The sequence below is a fragment of the Protopterus annectens genome, chromosome 10.part0 (assembly GCF_019279795.1).
Source record: "Protopterus annectens isolate FY-2018-M chromosome 10.part0, PAN1.0, whole genome shotgun sequence".
Lineage (NCBI taxonomy): Eukaryota > Metazoa > Chordata > Ceratodontiformes > Protopteridae > Protopterus > Protopterus annectens.
In genome coordinates this window covers 1,622,960,579-1,622,981,849 of record NC_056744.1, presented here as the reverse complement: position 1 = coordinate 1,622,981,849, position 21,271 = coordinate 1,622,960,579, and the positions used below count along the sequence as shown (strand labels likewise).

Here is a 21,271-nt window from a genome sequence, read left to right as displayed (position 1 = left end):
TTGTCAACATCTACTACCCATCCATACCACATCACTCTCCTCAATGTGTCCTGTCAGTGATACCACATCAATGGGAACTTGAACCCAGACAGGTCCTCTACTCTTGGGAAAGTGCAAGTACAAGTAAAACAGTCTACAGATCGATGGTCACTGTTCTGATTAGGGAACAATTGGTAGCATGCGTGAGAGACTATACTGGTATTACTAAATTAAGGCTTTTCGATTCTCCACAGATTTGCAACTGTAAGTTAGGCATATTTACACAGATGGTGAGGGGATAAAGGGGAACCTGGTCAAATATTTCATGGGTTTGTCTTATCTGGCCATAGTTTTGGCATTTTCTCAAGGATATATGGGAAAATACCACAGCCCCCTCCACCTATACACTACTTTTCACAGTTTTACAGTACAGCCTTAAGTCAGCAGTCCCAGCCCTTTTCCCTTCCACTTAATCTTTCCATGTACAACACTGTTTATACTTACTGTTTTCTGAAACAGTACAAAGCTACGTTTCATTATGTATAGGGAATGGGGCACAAGACAGAATCATATTTTACCGATTCAAGCAATAAATTGTATTCCCCCTATTGGATTTCCAGGTCTCCATTTACATATCACACTTTAGCAAGTTCACTATCTCAGTGACAAAGCAATAAGTTGCTTGTCTTTCAATCCAGGTCATACAAGAGGTTCCAACACATACCAGGTACATAGGTGCATGCAGCACTTCTGTAAATGCAGTAAGTGTCCTGTTAAGCAGAGTCCACGTGTATACTGTGCAATGCTCAATGTGCACAAATATCCCACATGGCTGGTATAGAATTGCCATCAAGTATAAGCCATGAAGAAGCCAATGTATTGAAGACAGTACATCGACAGAACAGGCTCAGATTTGCCTCCCCACAGCGCTGGCCAGGCATTCTGTTATCACATCTGCTGCATCATGTCCATTTCACACCCAATACATCACATGCATCAGACATGTACCAGCAAAGGTTCCCCTCTGCATGCCTCATACTTCCCATCACTCCATCCAGTAAGCCCATATCTGCTGTTACAGGTCAGTGGTACCTAGATGGCTCAGATCGCCTTCCTTTGCTCATCCCTTCACTGCGTCCACATCTCTTTACAAGGCAGTCACTTGGAAACAAGTCAGTTTACAACAGGTATCCAGAGCGACCAGCATGGCAAAGTTAAAAGACTTACCCAAGATCCTGTCCTGTAGGGTAGGTTCTACTACACCTTTGCACTTCCCATATCTGTAGGATAGCAATCCCCTTTAGCAGCTATTTCAGTTCCAACCGTTAACATTTCCCTAGTTATACGTATATAGTCCACATGGCTCATTTTGTATTTTAACCCCATGTTGGCATACATTCAAGCATATTTGGAGGCCAACAGTTTCCATTAAATTTACATTGTGTATGAGTAAGCCCACAGAAACCTGGCTATTGGTCTGCTTTTTGGTGAACCACCAACTGTGTAATTTGCCAAATGCTCTTTACCCAGGCATGCCACACATCAAAAGAATTCTGGGCAAAGCCAAAATGGGGAACAAAGGCCCAAAATCAGAAACAAATTTAAATATTATTCTTACAAAACTTAGAAAGTTGATGGAACAGGCTTTTCATTAGTATACATTTTCTGTAACAAATCTAGAGACTAATCTTCAATGATTAGTCAAAGCCGAAAAGATTGAGAAAAACAAAAAGTGAGGCAAAACCTGGATATTCTGAGAAATTCTGAACACTTAACATGTACTCTCAAAGTATGTTTCACCTATTTACAGTTATCTAAAGTCCCTTCCCCCAAATGGGGGCAGACTATTGCAGCACAGCTTTGGTTTAACTGGAGAAGTATGGTACATTGGTAACCAGTGACCACCAGGCCTTGATGGCAGGAAGATTCATACTGATGGCAAGTCTTTGTACCCATTCCCAAGCCTAAACTGCAGGTGCAGCAAAATAGACCAGCACTGGACTCGCTTGAATAGACCAAGCACTGCATGCAATGTCTTCCAGAATAGACCAGCACTGCATGCAATGCACGAGTCTTCCATGTAGGACTCGCTTGAATAGACCAGCACTGCATGCAATGCACGAGTCTTCCATGTAGGACTCGCTTGAATTGTTCCAAAAGCTTTAACACTGCTGATACACTAGATTTTTTTCCACTAATAGATTGGTATTACCAACCAATACCACTCCTCTGTTCAGTTAATGTCCAACAGGCAAGGCCAAAATACAGCTGTGTTTACCCCTCCCCACTTAGTGGGGAGTCAGTGTATGTAGATAGATCTTATAAACTAGCATAGTTTCAGAGGACTGTGGGTAGTGAATTATGGTTTCACATTTCAGTAGTTTTGAAAGGAACCAGAAATTATGTTAATTTGTATTTTAATAAACAGAAAGACTTGACATAGTAGGCTTTGGGGAGAGTGCATGAATACCAGACCTTTGACAGCAAAGGTCTTGCCAAACAAAACTGATAATTTATGAAAAATTCACCAGAGCTGGGCAATGGTATCCCTGTAGATGGTAACAAGTTAGACTGGAGCTCCCATGAAAGCTCCATAAGCAGAGTGCCACAGGATTAGGTTCACAGACAATCAGATGACCAATAAGCAGAGCTGAAATTCCCAACTGCCCCAAAGCACTCTGGTTGCAAGCTGCTCAAGGTCAAACAGTAGGCAAACTTAAGAGCAAGTTCGCATATTTCTAGAAGCTATTCAAAATAAGGCTAGACTGGTAGGAATGATGCAGTACAGATTTATGAAACTATAAGGATTAAACTAGGATATGAAATGTAAATATGCATTATGGGTATACATTAGAAAAAAGGACGTTGTACAATTTGAACATACTGTAACATTTTGGAACCAGAGAATGAAGATAGGGGGTTAAGAAATTAATGTAAAGATTTCCAGTTAAACTTGATAAACACTTGTGGCAAGGCTCTAAAATATACTGCCCAAGCTTGATGCAAATGCAAACCAGTGCAGTAAGTCTCTGTTGGAGCACAGAAGGGATGGAGGCAACAGTATGTCAAGCGGCTGCAAAAACAAGACTTGCATGAAGATGTGAATGAGACCATCTCCACCTCCAGACCACAGCAAACTCTATATCCAAGTTGGGTTTCAACATACTAGGCATAGATCAGTAACTGTGGCAGCAAGCATTTATGCACCCCATCCAACCCATGGTCAAGCCACAGAGGCTCAGTTTCCATTAGTGTTTTTCCATTCTCTTATATGTGAAATACTTTGGAACATTCAAAAGATTTTAAAACTTAGTGTCCATGTTTTGCTTAGCATGTGCACATTTGAATGCAGAAGTGTAGTAGACTGCCAGGTCACCAGCATCCTACAGGCTTCCTCAGTGTATACTGGACATGAAATTCCCTGCTCACCTCATGGGAAAAAGGGGGCTCACTAAGTACTCCACCCCCCCCCCACACTAGTCATCCCCTATTCTTCCTTTTCTGGCACGTCACCATCAGTGGGGGCAAAACTATCCAATCATAGCAGATTTAAGGGATTTATTATGCCTCCTAAACAAATAGGTAGGAAATGCATTTGCCCCCTAGAATGACCTTGGTTTAGACATATCTTAGCAAAACAGCAGCTTGTTAAATACTCTACACAAACATTACAAAATGGAAACACTTATCAGTCAGCTCCTCATTCTTCATAAGAGGTAGAAAATCTGTTTAAAGGCAGCAAAAACATTCAGCCTTGCATGTAATATAATGTAATATTCATAGGATCATGGGAGGTTATTAGGCTAATGGCCCTAGGGCCCTTACAAACCTAGCCAAGTTATACCCTTATTTCTATGATCAGCACCAGTTGCCCCTGTCCAAGTAGGACACAGGTGGAACCCCTGAGGTGAATTTACAGTTACCCATCCAATCGTCCAGACTGCATTTGGAGAGGGCCAAAGAGGTGCTCTGTTTAACATGAAGTGGGTGTCCATTGAAAGGGTGTGAACCTCTGAGACAAATGTGTCCCTCCAGCAGGTTCTATTAATGTCATATACCAGGTTAAGGTCTATTAATGTCATATACCAGGTTAAGGTATTTAAAGTGAGTAACCCATGTAACCATTTGACTTGCAGATCTTCAGCATTTCTAATAAAGCAGGGTCAGATTGCCTTGTATACAAGGCAGAGAGTAGCCTGTATGAAACAGAATAAAGTGACTGATTTCAGATTACCACATAAAACAGATGCTGAAGACCTTGAATTTTCCTTGTGAAGAACCTTTACAGTCTCTCCAATAGCTGCAGGTGCTTGGAAAGGTACATACAAAAAGGGGTGTTTTACTCTATTGGCCTGATAACTGAAGCATACAGACAGGTTATAACTTTCTGGATATTGATATTTGGAGATTTTGTGACCATTCCTAGTTTGCAGTCATCGGAACAAGTCAGCCACAGACCTTTAGTTTGTTTGCACTTTGGAAAAAGATTCCAACAGTAGCAGTCCCAGGACTGATTTGGACCACCACCACTTGTTACAGGGTCTGCTGTTGGAGGTGGATTCCCCTATTTTGACTATATGGGTTCTATTAGTGAGCCAGTTAGCAACCCATCTAACAATACAACAGTTGATACCTAGCTGTGCGAGTCTGTCAATAACGCCCGAGTGGGGGAATAGTGTCAAAAGCCTTGGCCAAGTCTAGGTAGGCTGCATGCACATGATTTCCCCTTGTCTCAAGTCTTGGTGACTGTCTCGGTCATCCAACAGGTTTAATAGGCATGATCTCGCTTTCACAAATCCAAACCGAGTAGGGTCAAGTACCTGGAGATTACCTACATCTTTAAGGTTCATGATTCGCTCCATGGCCTTGCAGATGAGGCTAGTCAGGCTAATGGGTCTATAGTTACTGGGGTCAGTGGAAGCACAGCCTTTGTGCAAGAGGACAACAGTGGCAGTTTTCCATTCAGCTGGGATGAAGCCAGAGCTCAAATTGTGATTGAAGAGAGTACCCGGTGGTGCCGCTAATTCTTGAGCCCATGTAGGACACAACCTGGGATGTTAGGTCCCATAGGTACTTGTTTTTCACCTCTGAGCATTTACCTTGTATTTCTAAAGAATGTCATAGAGGGCAGGTGGTAGGGATGTCATGGGGTACGTGTGGTGGGACAAGGGAGTGAAGTTCTTAGAACCTGTCGGCTAACCATTCTGAACATGTGGAAAGTGGTGTAGCCTAGTATTCAAGGTTTAAGAATCCAAGGGTGTGAGAGCCTTCACAAATCTCACTGTACTCGGTACAATGAGCTGATGCGATGGGACTGGGAGAAGTGTCCAAGTTTATAATAGAAGTGGGTAAATCAAAAGCCAAACTTTAAGACCACAACAGTTGGGTGGGAAAAGAAAGGAGATCAGAAGAGAGGTAAGGATTCAGTTCACTTGCACAGTTTAAACAGATATGTAGCAAATATGGCTTTAATCAAAATGTAAAAAACAGTTGGAAAAAAGCACTTTGTAGTCTCGCAGCAGGTTTTTGGAAAGAAGTGCAGAAAGCCTAACTCGCTTGCAGCTTTGAGCAAACTAGAACAAACTGGTTCAACGACTGGCTATTTAAGGCAGAGAAACATGAACCAGCCAAAGTTTAAATTATCAAAAACACCTTAAAACCAGACAAAGTTTAAATTATCACAAACACCTTAAAACAGAACCTTGTAGCAGTAAGCTAGATCAGACCAAACTGTAACCTCCTCCCACACGGCACAGCTAGGCCTCTCCACAAAGTAACTACTACCAGCTCCAGAGGTCACAAACATTAGATTCAGCAGATCTTGAACCTAGTCTAGGCTAGTCAAGTGCAGCAAAAAGTAAAATGGAGGGAAGCAGATGCACAGTAATAAAAGTTGTAAGAGGAATTCAATCAGCAGACATCTAAAAATGCAGTAGAATACAGTTGCACAGTTAAAACTGATACAGTAAATTTAAAATCAGGAATGTAGAACAGCTGAAAATAAGCACTAAGCAATTGCCTCCTCCCACCAAAGAAAAAAAAGTGTGGAAACATTCCTGCATTTGGAACATGAATCTCCTCCACAACTAGAATACAGTTCTAAAACAGTGACATCCAAGTTAGCAGATTAATCTTGCAGCTAATATTTAATACCTGCCACTTTCCCACATACATTAAGATTTGAAGTGTTACCTTTTAACACATTCCTCGCAAATAAAATTATCTTCCAGCTCTGGAGGCATGCTGTTCATAGAAGGCTTCAGGTGAAGTGGAATACATTTGTCTCCATCTGGCACACACACCCTGCCATTCTTGAGAACCAGAAGAGCCCAGCTAGATGGTGGGCGCAGAAGTTCCATACCGTGAACTACACACCAACCATGCCCATCTACAGTTAACAGAAAAACATTAGTATCCATAGTGCTGAAGAAGTCAGTAAAACACACATTTAGTGGCATTATTCCATTACACTAAAGGTCATACAGATTGAGTTCAATACAGTTATCACTTATGCACTTCAAAAGTACATTTGCAGTGCTTGTTGGACAGCCATGAAAGTACTAGGAAAATGCAGTCTGAGTTCCAAAGATTGTGCTCTCCACTGGATTAAGCTTTAGACTATACAATTAAAAAATTTTGCATAACTATATATTTTTATTGTAAAAGTATGCACAGATTTATCCCCAATTCTCACTGTTCACAGAAGACAGCTTTAGTCCCTAGATATTACATATTAAAAAGGTGTACCAGTTCATGTTAATTTACCCATAATCCAATGGTACAGTAGGTTTGCCTGGACTGCACTTAGTCTAGTACAAAAAGTAGGTTAACAAGCTGTGTTATTGCTAGTCTAGCAGCATAAACAATGTGCCTCTAAGAGGGGACAGCGACCCTCTACAGTTGGCTTGCAGGGGTATGTCAATTAATGCACTCTACAGTAACATTTGATATGACCTATTGGAGCAAGGATATGAATAGTATTCATTTTTGGGAGAACTAGCATGACTGATCTGAAGCTTTTCACTTGCTAATGAAGGTTCAAAACCAGTCCTGCACATTAAAGATTACACTTTAAAGCAAGCCAGCTACACAAAGGATCTTGTGTTGTGAAGCTCATCTCTATAAGCTCCATAAAGCAGTCCATGTATTTGCAGCCTCAACAGCTGAAAATTTTAAGTAGAAAGGTGTCAGACTAGAGAAACAAATGCCACTTTTTTCATTTTAACCCAGCTTTTTCCAGTTACACAGTTGCATTGAGCTCCTTAAAATCCCTGTACAGATTGATCACCCACATTGCAACAGACATCCTTATGGCATACCAAGTTAACATACCTGCTGGTGTGTTATACCAGCTTGTATTGTGAATAATCGCAGTGCTTCTGTCGCACATGTTACAGGTAAATGCCCGCACTGCTCTAGATCAACCACAATGGTTTGAAGTGTTTAACTGGCTGTGAGGGAGCCTGCAACACGTTAACCATAGGAGGTTGAAGTCATTACATTTCACAAGTACCAATCACAGTAGAAGTCTGCCCTACACAGGCATTATCAGGAGGCTTCAATCCCCCCATTTGTCAGTCCCTTACTTGTCAACAGTATGACACTCTGGGGAAGTAAACTCCTCCCTCCCCCAAAGGTGACCAGTAGTTGGTAGTGCATTAGTCCCTTTACTTGTCATCAGCACTAAAAGCATCAGTCTTTGCACTGGGGATGAAAATGGAAACTTCACGTCATAGTGAAGTCAGACAGGTCATTACTTTTCACTAACAGATGCATGTATGAGAAAGCCGGCATAGTCACCTCCCCCAGTGTAAAACAGGAAGGGCCAAAATCTAATGCCAGGCCAGCCACTCAGTGGTGTCTCCCCCTCACAATGGTGTCCTCTACCTGCATTTCTCTTCTGAATAAGGATGTTTCAGTTCCCATTGTTTCAGTAGCAACATCCCATACCAATATTAGTCATCCTATATTTACAGCATTGTTGACCTCAGAGTCGTCCGCATTGCCTTTCACTCACATTCGTGATCTCCAACAATCAAGCAGGTCGTTTAAGCATGCAACACCCTTTACCTTACACCAGCACAAAGGAGGCTGCGACACCCTTTACCTTACACCAGCACTAAGGAGGCTTAGTAGAACTAGTGTCCCTACATTGAAGCTTGATTTGTGTGAGGCTTCAGTCCACAATACTGACTGCCTTACAATAAGTAGCATTTGTGAATCTAGGGGTCTTAGTCCCTTAATATTTGTAAGCACAATCTCGGGACAGGACAATACAGTTAAGTCAGAAAAATAGTTTAGATCCGTCCTCAATCCTGTCAGAACTAGTATATGAAAGACTAACCTGCATAAATAAATGCAGGCTAAAGTTTGGGACCCAGACTGATCACTATATCAGTTTCTTACCTATCTGAGTTTTTGATAGCTGGGGAGTAGTAGATGCAAAATTCACTTTAGGAGAAAACTGCTCAGTTTCAGACATGACCTGCAAAGGAGAGTAAAATGTTACCCAATGTCATGTTTGATACAGGTAATGCAGAAGTTACAAGCATAGCAAACATTACAAAAGCACCAGAATCTGAATCATTTGGATTAGAAATATGCACTTCAGCAACACTGCCATCAAATTGCTATGAAACTAGGCAATATATTTATCAGCCGAGGTATATACCTGGATCTTTGGATTCCACACTTTCCTAGCAAAACAAAAACTGAACACAGTTTTAGGGAAACTGTAGATGCAATTTACTTGGTTCATAGACTTGACACAACTAAATCTCTCCCCTGCCTTTTATATTTAACCCATTTACCATTAAAACCTTTAGTCAGTACAGACATTTAGTCTCATTTCATTCAATACCTGGAACTCAGCTTTATCTTAAGCCATTTAGCACAGTTATTTAAACTCTGGGCACTTTATCCCTTGGCAAAACATTTAGGTATACCTACTGCCACCATATATATCAAAATATGGTCATAGTTGGTTCTGTGACTGTCCGAGGCTGCCCCTGCAGAATCCAAAATGCAGGCTTTAAAATTGAGAGTAGACCATGTGCCACCAGGTGGAATATCAGGCAAGGCATAGTAAACATCAGTCATTCATGAGATGGGATTTAGCCTATGAGGTTAAAGAGCTCTGAAGGGAGAAAAAAGGTTTTAACAGTTGAGCAAAAAACTTCATATTAAGCAAAAAGGGTGCAGAGTCAAAAGAAAATGAGCTAAAATGTGTGCATCCAACAGGGAAACGCATCCAACAGGGAAACGCATCCAACAGGGAAACGCATCCAACAGGGAAACGCATCCAACAGGGAAACGCATCCAACAGGGAAACGCATCTTGTTAAAATGAAGCCAGTGTAGAAACAATAAGTTGCCAAAAGACGCCACTTAAGAATATACTGCTTCCATGACGAATTCTAACTATAGGTCAGTATCCGAAAAGGTGAAGAAACTACAAAGTAGATGAATCTCAAGGTAAAGGAAAAGAAACTTGAGCAAAACCACCTTCTCCCTGATGCACCAGGGTACTTGGATAGTCAACCAAAGCAGGATTAAGGCTAAACAAAATAAGGAAAATACCAAAGAGAAACTACCAGTACCCCTCATGGAAGAAAACATTGAGATTTCATAGGAGATTAAGGGGAAAAGCCAGTTTCTTTAGAGGGAAGCATCCATGGCCTGTATTCCAAATTGGCAGATTGATGAAAGCCATGTTGACTTACAGATAAGCCATGTAAACTCCATATAAACTTGACTCACTGGAAAGACAATATCCTACACAGAGCTAGAGAACAGCAAGAGCGCCAAAAGGACAGAACAGTGCAACTAATGTAAGCAAGGTCCTGCTCCACAGGGAACAAGATAATGAATCCTGAGCCAGTCCATTACAGCTGTTTTAAAAGGCTTTTGAACCAAGTTCACACATTTTGGGTGTTCATATTGGTAATGGACAACAAAGGCTTTAGCTAGGTTTAGGAATGGACAAGATTAAACCAATGGTTTTACCTAGACTTTATGGGCAGAGAACATTTCTTCAGCATGTGCATGGTCAAAGGACAGCACTCAACCCAGTACAGATTTTAAGAACCTTTTGATATTTTTACCCATGTGGATACCCCTTTTAAAGGCACAGCAATGGACATTGTGGTCATACTTGTAAAGGTTAAGGGCTATCAGTATATTCTAGTAGTTTGTTGTGCAACAATTTCATAACAGAAGCCATATTAAAAAAACGTTCTAGGGTAGGAACTTCCAAGAAAACTGCTGACCAGGACACTCCATGCCCGCAGTAAGGATATCATTTTACTGCAGACAGATGAGCTAGCTGAATTGAAGTATGCTGCAGTACACAGATGTGGATAGGAGAAACTTTGACCCAGTGCTTTTTTATATTCTATTTGCTTAGAAGTACACCAAGCCTCAACTGGATTCAGACCATAGGTTCCTAGGCTGGTATTAGGCCATCAGCCCTAGGGCCTATAACAAGCCTAGCCCTAACAATTCCCTGGCTATTTCTTCCCACAATATTTACTTCCCTGGACCCCTGTCTAGCAGGGCAACTGACATGATCCTGGGGTGAATTTTCCATCTCCCATCCAATCAAGGTTCTTTTGAAGAGGGCCAAAGAGGTGTTCTGCTTGACATGTATGGGCAAGTCTATTAGAGTCTGGGGAGTCTCTGGGTCAGGAACCTCTCTCTAGCATGCTTTGCTTATTGTGATAAGGTTTAGATCCCTGGAGCGTGTGGCTCTGAAGGACTGGGATTTCTTTAAGTGTAACATGTCCAACAGCTCTGGGTTTGACATGGCCTTGTATGTTATGCAGGGATCACCTCAGAGTAGACAATATGCAACAGAGGGTCTATGTTAAATGTTCGAACATCCAAAATGTCAAAACATTACATGGTAAAGACCAAATGTTCAACATTTGGATGTTCGAACATAACACCTGCGCCCCCGCACCCCCCACTTAAATATACCAACTCAGAGACTGCACTTCAGTACAGAAAAGGGAAATTCTCCCCATCCGCACTGTATGGTGCCATTGAAAGTCCATCTTCAAGCACTAAAAATTTCGAATGTTTGGTCTACCATGTAACGTTCTTTAGAGTGCTCGAATATTTGACAGGTACCCGCAACAGAGTATAGCTGGAGTTTTTTTAGATAGTCAGCATAGGGCATCTGATTTAGGCCTGTGATTCATTTAGTGAGGTATTTTTGCAGCCTTTCCAGTTGTTGCAGATGTCTTGAGGGGTACATGCCAAATGGGGCACGTATTCTATAATGGGTCTAATGAGGGATGAGTACAGTGGGACAATGACCCAACTTTTTTCCGGATGAAAAGCCCTTAGTGATGGAGGTGTCACATAAGATTTCCTGACTGTTGTGACAATGTGGTTATCGAAGGTGAGACCACTGTCCACCTGTGTCCCCCAAATCTCCTTATCACACTTTCAAGGTTTAGTGTACTGCCACCTATGTAGTAATTCATGGGTATGTGTTTTTTCCCCCAAAGGGGATAACTATACATTTCTTGGCATTGAGCTTGAGCCCATGTCTCTGGCACAAAGCATCTGTTTCTGTAAGGCTTTTGTAGAACATCCACATCATTTGGGGATTCAATAACGGCTCCCAATTTGCAGTCATCTGAGAACTTTGTTAGCTAGAGTCCCTTAGTGTTTGCCTGTACTTCAGAGAAGTAGATGCTAAACGAGCAGTCCCAGGACTGAACCCCGAGGTACTCCACTTGTCTGGAGCTGGATTTGGAGTCTACTTTTACAGTGTGGGTTCTGTCAGTAAGCCAGTTGGCAACCCATCGAGTGACATGGGGATTAATGCCCAGCTTAGTAAGTTTATCTAGGATTCCAAAGTGGGAGATGGTGTCGAAGGCTTTGCCGAGATCCAGATAGGCTGCGTGGACTGCCTTACCCTCATCCACAGCTCTTGAGACTGATTCAAAGTCAATCAGGTTCAGGAATCTGCCCTTCATGAACCCTAACTGGGTGGGGTCCCATGTTTGAAGATTGCCAAGGTCCAAGTTCCATAATACTTTCCATGGCCTTGCAAATTAGGCTAGTCAGACTGATGGGGCAGTAGTTCCCAGGATCCAAGGTGGATCCCCCCCACTGGAACAAATATGTCAGATATCCCCCAAAGCTTGGTAGCTATACCTCAAGAAACATTCCTTACGAGTGAAAAACATTTTTTTTCAGACCAGAAAGATAAGAAAATTCACATTTGCCTGGTAGAAAGTCTCAGTAAAACAAATGCCAAAAAGTACATCTGAAACCCTGCTATCAGAATCCCAACATTGAGCAGCCAGTTAGGATATAAACATTCAACTGGTCACAGAATCAGTAAAGGAGTGGAGCAGTACCACTGCACAAGATCAAGCCCGATAGGTCTTGCAGTGACTTTCCTGGCAAATTCCACTAGCTCCAGAAGACAAGGAAGCTAGCATTTTGGTCTCCCATGGAATACTCCCAACATACCAGGGGCTCAAGGACAAGATTTTAGGACCCCATATGAAGTAAGCTATAGTGTACCTGTAAGGCAGTCATTCCCTGAAGACTGCAAAATTAACTTCAAACCATTTTGAATTCTATAGCAATCTAGGCTGTGTAAGAAGCACAACAGAAGCCCAGTTTGGGATATATAATCTGTAAGGGATACTAAAAAAAGTGGAGGCAAGTCAGGAAGAGGCATACCAACAAAAAAAAAATGCAAGTCGAGGCCTTTTTAGGCTTGGTGAACCAAGTTCATCTTGGACATTGCTATCATCACTTGCCTCCAAAGTTCAGTGGGTGATTGAAGCTGAACAGATCTTTAGGAAACTGTAGTGTTCCATAATACCCAACCAGGAATTAATACCCAACCAGGAATTAATTTGGAGAGGTCGGCACCGACAACCTAGGCAATGTTGCAGTGCATCTTTACAGGAATAGCAGCGCAGCATCCCATCCATACCAGACACCTTAGCAATACTTCAGTTTTCCAAATAGAAAGTGGCTATCTAGCAAACAATGAGCCCTCCACCCTCAAAAGCTATTTGCTAGAAAGAGAAGTTACACTCATTTCAGACCATGTTCTTCAGGGACATTACATTTCAAACTGTTGTACATTACTCCTCCATCCATAAGTTTTAGAATTGCTTATCCAGGCCATAGCCGCCTTAATGTGTCTGGCTTATAGTGTACAGCTCATCCACTGGGGCATGTGAACCAATGGTTCTACACAGGGGAGGGGGTGATGTGATACAGCAGTGTTTGGCAACCCAGTAAGAAGCAGCTACCTTTTGGGAAACAGGCAGATGTTAGATTACCATTTTGGGAAAGCTCTGCTAAGCAATCTCCAGGAAAGAGTCCATTCAGAAGCTTCCCTGGAGATTCCTTAACAGGCTGGAAGATGTCACTACAGAACGAAGAGTTTAGAAGAGAATTCTGAAACTTGAAGAGGGAAATAGCAGCTGAAGAGGGAAATAAGAGCTGTTGAGTGGGAGTATCCAAATGAGTGTTGAAATTTAGTGACTGCAAGTAAATGATTTTCTTTACAATAGTATCAGCAAGTCAAGTTCATACTTGTAAGAGTGCTTCATAGAGAAGTTTTAAAGAGTTGGACTTGGAATCAAAAAGTCTTTTCCTACACGTAAAACGTCTTCTACCTTCTGAGAAAGCTGCTTCTGGAGACTGCTTTATCAGTACTAGTAGATGCAGAAATACGTTACCACAGATATGTAACCACACAGCCATAACACAAGTGGAAAGATATGTACATACTATACATGGGGACACAGATGTAAAAACTTGTATAACTGTATATACACGTGCTTAGACCAACATACATATGCATGTACCTACACAAACAAGCACATCAAGATCTCTTTAGGATGCACTCACATAAATAACAAATTCACTTAGGATTGTCACATATCTAACTGTATGTACATATCTGCTTTAGACTGGGAGAACAGAACACTCCAAGGGTGGCAAGAATTGTCTGTTTAAAGGTGCATACAGCTAGCATCTTAGTCCTTGATCAATTTTCCAATATTGTTACTAAATATAAACACACAGATAGCCAGGATTAGGGGATTATAGCCAAGTGGGCAAGCACATGCCTACCCACCCTGACAGGCAGGCATGCTGTGCCCAAGTGACATGGTCAGAGAACATTATGGTGATGAAAGGATAGTGAATCTATGTAGAAAAGGAGCAAGACCATTCTAGTGAGAAATTAGGAAATTCCTCTATACATCATTGGGTTAGTATGTTGGCACTCAGCGTGTGGGAGACTCCTTTTACATGGGGTTGGGTCAGGGCTCGCCCTTACAAGACATGCAACAAAAAGAAATCCCTTATTGCAGATATTGCATTTAAAATTGATGAATTGTACTTATTTGGAATAAAAGCATTTGATTTGAAGATGTGTTGACTGGCTGCTCTCGGACACACAGTGAATACATAGGAAAACAGTGATTTAACACCCAGGCCAGGTCTTAAAGATTCTTTAAGGCTGATTCCCCCCTCCCACAAAACTAGCTCAGTGTGTCATACTCCATCTGTTTAGTGCACTTGTGCATGTCTCATCTCTGGCTACTAGGACAATCTACACCCTCTCCCCCAACATCTCCACAAGTATCTTGTGGTTGGCTCAATTATCCCCCCTTCCAGTGTTCCTACTAAAACCTCTCTGCCTAAACTTATGCTAATACAATCCTTTCCTCTCCCTTATCTCTACCCCTCTGTCCTTGCATGGTCCTCCCTTTAACTGTCACTATATTAAAGTACCCCAATTAGATGGCTGTATAATGTACATAGTATACTCAGCTTCTGTACTAAATGTCTATGTTCTAAACTAACCTAATTTCTTAAAAAGGCAGTTCAGTAAATAGTGATTTTGTAAACTTTGGCTTTAGTTTTCTTCTGAAAACTGTGCAAATGTATTAATCCATATGACTTGGCTTTAACTGTCATTGGTAACTAGGAATGCAGACCATGAGACCATTGAGGAGCCTAGGCCACTTTCCTGTTGCTCCAACAGCACTGTCTGTTTAAGTGAGAATCTGTTCACAGCTAAACAGAGGCCGACAAGAATCAGACAAACCATGGACTACATGAAGCTGCTTGCTAGCAGCCAAATCTCATCTGTGCCAATTGCCAGACTAATGGTTCCACTGAAGATTGTACAAGGACCTACTACACTAGAGCTCACACGAGATTATGGTCAAGTTTAGTACCTGAATCCACAAACCCCCACCTACTACATTAGAGCCCACAAGAGTCTATGGTCAAGTTTAGTACCTGAATCCAAAAACTCTGGATGCCCAACCCATTAGGCATTATTCATGCTATTTGCTTTTTACATGCCTGCATTTCAGAGATATTAATGAACGCCATTTACATGCATTTAAATCAGTTACATTGATTATTTTCTCCCAGGGACTCTGCTTTGAGGACCTCAATCAACAAAATTCAAAAGCAGCATTAATGCTATCCTCCTCCACACCAGCTGCCATTTTACACCGTAGATTATTGTGCATCACACCCTGCATGCACATGTGCTTGCACACAATTCCTTTGGTGCACCCCAGCCTTCTGACACAGAGAAAACAAGTGCACAATAAAGACTTCATGCTACAGATATTACTGTAGCAAGCATTTGTTACTTCAGAGATCTTGTTCAAGCGCAATGAAAAAGATATATTGCAAGGATGCGCCATTCTCTCCCCATAATGTTAATATGCCACACTTACGAGACCTATGTGCAAACATTTACTGACATCCCTGTTATTGCAATAAAACTACAAACCACAACTGAACCCTGGTTTCAGTATGCCTCAGGTTTTAGCCGAAAGATCCTCACTGAGTTACAAGGCTGGTCACCCCAAAAATGTGACATTTCTTTAAGCAATCCTTTTAAGGGCAGTAATGTACAAAGCCCCAGTTTATACAAAATACAACCATTTGCCAACCTCCCCCACACTTTTCAGGCATCCCTCTTGTGAAGCCTACAAACACGAGGAATTACAGCTTCCCTACAACTTGCTGATCTGGATGAAGCGACATCTGGTAAATTTCATCTCTGTGCATTTGAATCCCCAGATTCGTTTTCTAAAGTATATCGCCACCAGTGCCCAAATTATGTGCCAGCAGTAATTCCTTTTTTTGGGAGATCTTTCACCGGATTTATGCAACCACAGAATACACACAAGTTTGGGGAGCTTAGTTCAACTCCCACATGTTGAAGTGCCAATTTGTTTCACCCAGACAAAAATATATACAGTTTTCATCCAGTAGTCACAGTGGAAACATTTGTTATAACCCAGGTCTAGTAGTATAAACCAGCCACCTTCCCTTATTTTAAATTAGGTCTGTGGTACAGATTGAATCTCAACTGAGAATTAATGGTATGGACACTGGAAGAAACAGTCAGGGAGGTATGGATGTATGGATGTGAATAGACAGTACTTGCGCATCCATTTCAAATGGTACTGGTTTCTGCAGTGCAACTACAGTCACACCTAACAGACACTAGGCTCGGATGATGGAAAGTAACTCTGCAAAGGGCTGCCTTGCACTAACTAGGATGTAGATCTGTATGGAAGTCTCAACACAGATGTACATAACAGTCTGCATAGCAAACATTTGTAGTCTGAATGTAAATCACTGTGTAAACATGTTATTTGAATTTTGGATTTTCTAGTCTTTACTGTACCACAAAAAACTAACAAGGCTACATCTGCCAATCTCAACCATTTTAATGCACAGCCGACTACTACACATCAGCCGAGCTTAATATTCCATTATTCTTTGGTCACATCTTTGAGTGGAATACCCCATAAAAACCATTATTCCATCACATATCTGTCTAGAAAATACCAGTCTAAATGCTCCTTAACTACATTATCTCCCGGCACACACGATTGCTAAACACACCCCCACCTTACCTTGCTCACTACACAATACTTTAGTGAGGGAAGACAGTAATCACGATTCCTACAATGCACCCCTTTCCCAAATAATTCAGGAATGGAGCCAAGGCCTCAATGTCCTCTCCAAACGAGAGGGTGATCTGACATGGGAATAATTACTATATCTATGCTGTTCTTGCAACCTCAAGGTGGATATGATCTGACAATTTGTCTTTCCATGTAAGTACCATGATGCAAAAGGCCTTGCAGAATGTAGCACAAGTTGCCCAGTAAGTTAAGTGTACACACACCCTTTCAGCCTCCCTTGACAGACATTTAACACCTTAATAATGGCAAGTGAAGTTCTAAAACGGAAACATTACAAGAAATACCAATTGATAGAAATGATTCCAGGAATTTAGTTCAAAACTATTGAATTTAAAAAGGCACCATTGGTGTTTTGAATGTTGGCTTAAGCACAAAAATAGGTCACAACCCTAAATGTTAGCCAACATGGATTTTTGGCAGGCAGGTTTGTCAACTGTAATATGGATCTATGAAAACAGATTCTATGAAACTATGCACTATCACTCTGACCTGTTGCATAAACACCTTGCTCTTGCAGGAATGAAGTACTGTGTGTATACTATCAGAAGTTACATTTTAAGTTTGCGTTGCAGTGATCTGCTAGCTGAATACAATTTTAATGTTTGTAAAAATGAGTCAAAATTGAGAATATTTCAGTTTATGTATAATAGGGCAGTAAATACTGTTCACATAATGTTAGGCTGCTAGCCATTACATTAATGCAAATTTTCTTTCCCCTTTTTCTTTGCTTTGGGGAACATTCACATAAAAGATGAGATTTGTTAGTGTTAAGTGATAAAAGGAATTTAGGAGGTAATGCAAGTAGCAGCAAATAGGCCAGGGTCGTACTGTAATGAAAACTGGGTGTGTACACCTCCCCAGCAATATTAAGAGGAATCACGTTCTCTGGACACCAAGTTTTAGGGGAAGGAACATACCTCCCAGGCTCTCATGTTATGTTTGAGAATGCATAGGCCCTTTCAACCAGTCTAACAAATAGGTCCAACTTTTGTCCTGTAAGGGGGGAGCAAATGGGTTGCCCCAGACATGAGGTAGCACCCATTAATTTCATAAATTGCTAAAATGAATTTAGCTCAGCCCAAAAAGTGGCCTTTATCAATAAAAAGTTCTGGAGAGGACAGCAAGGCCCCCCCTGCACCCAATTCCACCATCCACCAATGGTGGATAAACAAGTCAAACTTGGAGTGAAGGAGAAATGCCAGTTTATGTACAAGTATCGCTCTTTTACTGCAAGTTGTGCAGACTCCTAAAACAGCTCCAAGTATATTTAAAAACAGATTCATGCTGATTTCACGTTTAGGCTTCACAATTACAATAATGGTGTTTGGCTCCACCTATTATCTGGCATCTAGGGCATTTTAAGGAGAGCATGAATTTATGGTTCACTAGACAAGTGTTATGGTGCTAAAGATATATTCATTATATTCTTTGACAATTAAATACACTTACCATGAAAATGTTAATGCATAAATGCAAATCAGAAAAACTGAAGAGTCCTTACCTCATCAGTGGAGCTACTTCCATTCAGACGGTTACGTTTATAATGATCCCGGAGCCTCTCAAGCATTTCTGTGGTCTAAGAAACAAAACACAGGCACATGTGCATCAGTCCTGAGTGTGAAACATTCTATGCGTGCATCACACCTGTTTTACCATAACTGCCCAAATGCCTAGAAAATTACAAACTACTACAGAAGTCCCAGATATCATGCCTGTTAGAAAGTTACCCATCACACAGATACTTTAGTGTTTCCTCCCCATTACTGTGATTTCAAATGCACAAAAATGGACTTTAACCAATAAAAGCACAAGTGCCTTTTTGAGGTGCAACCCTGATCAATATTTGGTCAACTGACTATCACTACACAAGTGAAGAAACAGGGAATCAAACCCAGGATGCAAAAGTAATGAAGCTTTTTAACCAGGTTAGTGCTCCAGGGATACTGATGCTTGTGTAAATGGAGTCTGTTATCTTTAGACAAAGATGCTACTTCAAGACAAAGTAGTTATCCATGATGACACATTTGTAGAGTACAATATCTTCAGATGCACACAAATCTAAATTCCCAATGTAGCAAGATAGCTAGTGAAGTAGTTGATCAAAGGTACCCCCCCCCTTACAAACCACAGATAGCACCTTTAAAAAGGAGTTTTAGTTTCTCCAACATATGGTCATCAAGCCCAAGTTACTTACAAAATCTATTTCATGTTAACAGCAGTTTTTTTTCTAATCGCATCGGCAAATATTAGGAACTCAGTATTTTTTGTTTGCTTCCCCATCAGAATGACCACCAGTCTGCCATCCTTATTAGTGAAGTACCACATTTGTTTTCTGATAGGAAGGGAATGAGGATTAATCACCACACCTCACAGTGGGAAGGGCAGTTGCATGCAAATGGCACGACTTTCTGCACTTACCTGTTCAGTAAGTAATGGCATAAGCTTACCAAGGTGAAGAGTAGCCCTTCAGGTGCAAAACCCCACAGTGGTTCTCATACCTCCTTCCCCTATTTTAGGGCTCACCTGCTAGAGTCCTCTTGTACTGCCCCCATAGCTAATTTTACTCCAAGACTGGTCCCTAGTGCCAGTCTGGATTTCACCATTCTATACCCAACAGCCACAAACTTAAAAGCTTGGAAAACCAAATGCTAACATCATATATGCAAGTAAACGAGTTTCCAGGACAATATTTGGTTTTAGCACTCTGCAGTTGCTCTACAGCCTTTAGGCTATGCTGACAAAGCAACATGCTTCTCACCAATGAAACTACCAGTGACAAGAGGGGTCTGCATGGAATTGCCCAAGTGTAGGTGCTCAGTAAATCACAAAGTGGTGGACGTGTAGCAGTAGTGATAGACAAAGGAAAAGTATGAAATGTGAGAAAAGGATGTGGGGGCAAGGGAACAGGTAAATTCAGAAACCCAGACCAAAAACTCTGGCTGGCTAAGGTAGAGAAAAGGGGGAGCTGAGAAGGCTGATGGATTGATGTTACCTGGCCCAAGACCACCAAGACAGGAGGTCAGAATAGTTAAGCAAGAGAAGTCATGGAGGATCTGCAAGAAGCTGCAGACCACATCCAAACTCCAGGGAATGGGCTAACTGAATTTGGCTCAAATTACTGCTGGACCATACCATAAAAAGGATATGAATAATGTGCAAAAGGAAGGGGGGGGCAAGAATTTCCAAGTGAACATGCTGTTATTAGCCAACAGTGGACATACCTGGTTTAGTTGGGATGTTAACAAAACAAGGACAAAGCTGAGTGAGTATGCGGAGAGGAGAGGGATTACAAAGTGCTGAAGATTAGATTACCAGAGGAGTTCCAGGTCTGGGCATAAACTAAGGGAGTAACAACCTGTAAGCCAAGGATGCAGTAAAGCAGCCCTGCAGAACACGAAGGCTAGCTAGCAGGGCAAAACAATCAAAAAGAGTAGAGTTGGGGAGGTGAAGTCAACAGTATAATAAATCAAGCAAAGGGTAGGTTAGCTGTACATAAAAGGCTTGTTAACGAACACAACAGAATGGCAGACCTAACCATTAAGAGTAAAATGATAGGGAATAAAGACTAGTGTGATCAGCTAGAATAAAAGGTTTAAAAAAGTGGTTAGAGTAATGGAAACTACAGTGAAAGAAATTAAAGGAAATGGCTGTTTAAAGGATCAGACTGGTAACTCAGGAATCTGGGGGGTGTGGGGTGGCAATAATGATTAATGTCTTTACCTCACAGGTAAAAGTACAGGGTTTGATTGACTTAGTTATGGACTAGGTTCATATCAGACAGGTTCATAGGTAAATACTAGGCTATGATTATTGCAAGTGGGCAGAGTAATGGATAGGCACCCAGATAAAGGAAAGTAGACTTGCTCTAAGGCAGGAATAGAGAGAAAGGACCAGATGGGCTGCCTTCACAGGTTTCCCACAAATCTGATCATTGCATCAGCTGTCACAGGTTTTCCACAAATCTGATCATTGCATCAGCAGATCCTCAGACATTTTCAAAGTGATTAGTGCAGAAGTGCCAGAACACAGTACGTGTGGTACTCTTTGTAAAGGGGGGGGGTGGCAGTCGAGGGTGCACACACAAGAATCTGGGGAATTATATGCCTGTTTAACAGCATGAGGAAAGAGCAAGACTACTGCTTTCCTAGAAGACTAGGATCATCAAGAGAGTCATGGAAAGATTAGTCAAAAAAGGAGAACTTGATAAGATATGCTAGATGTCAGATTTCCTCCTGGAGATCACAAGGCCTTTGGCACTACCCTGCAGAAGCAGTTATT

The 21,271-nt window shown here is 41.5% G+C and overlaps 1 protein-coding gene across 2 annotated transcripts in view; it reads right to left on the bottom strand.

The window, feature by feature from the left end:
- Window positions 1–21,271, bottom strand: part of LOC122813799 (developmental pluripotency-associated protein 2-like) — a 54,721-nt gene that overhangs the window by 26,889 nt on the left and 6,561 nt on the right. For both annotated transcript variants that reach the window (XM_044086315.1, XM_044086314.1), the window contains exons 3-5: window positions 18,495–18,569; window positions 8,386–8,464; window positions 6,172–6,367 (exon numbers count right to left, since the gene is read on the bottom strand). In XM_044086315.1, the coding sequence (XP_043942250.1) occupies window positions 6,172–6,367; window positions 8,386–8,464; window positions 18,495–18,569 (350 nt within the window). The remainder of the gene's footprint in view (window positions 1–6,171; window positions 6,368–8,385; window positions 8,465–18,494; window positions 18,570–21,271) is intronic.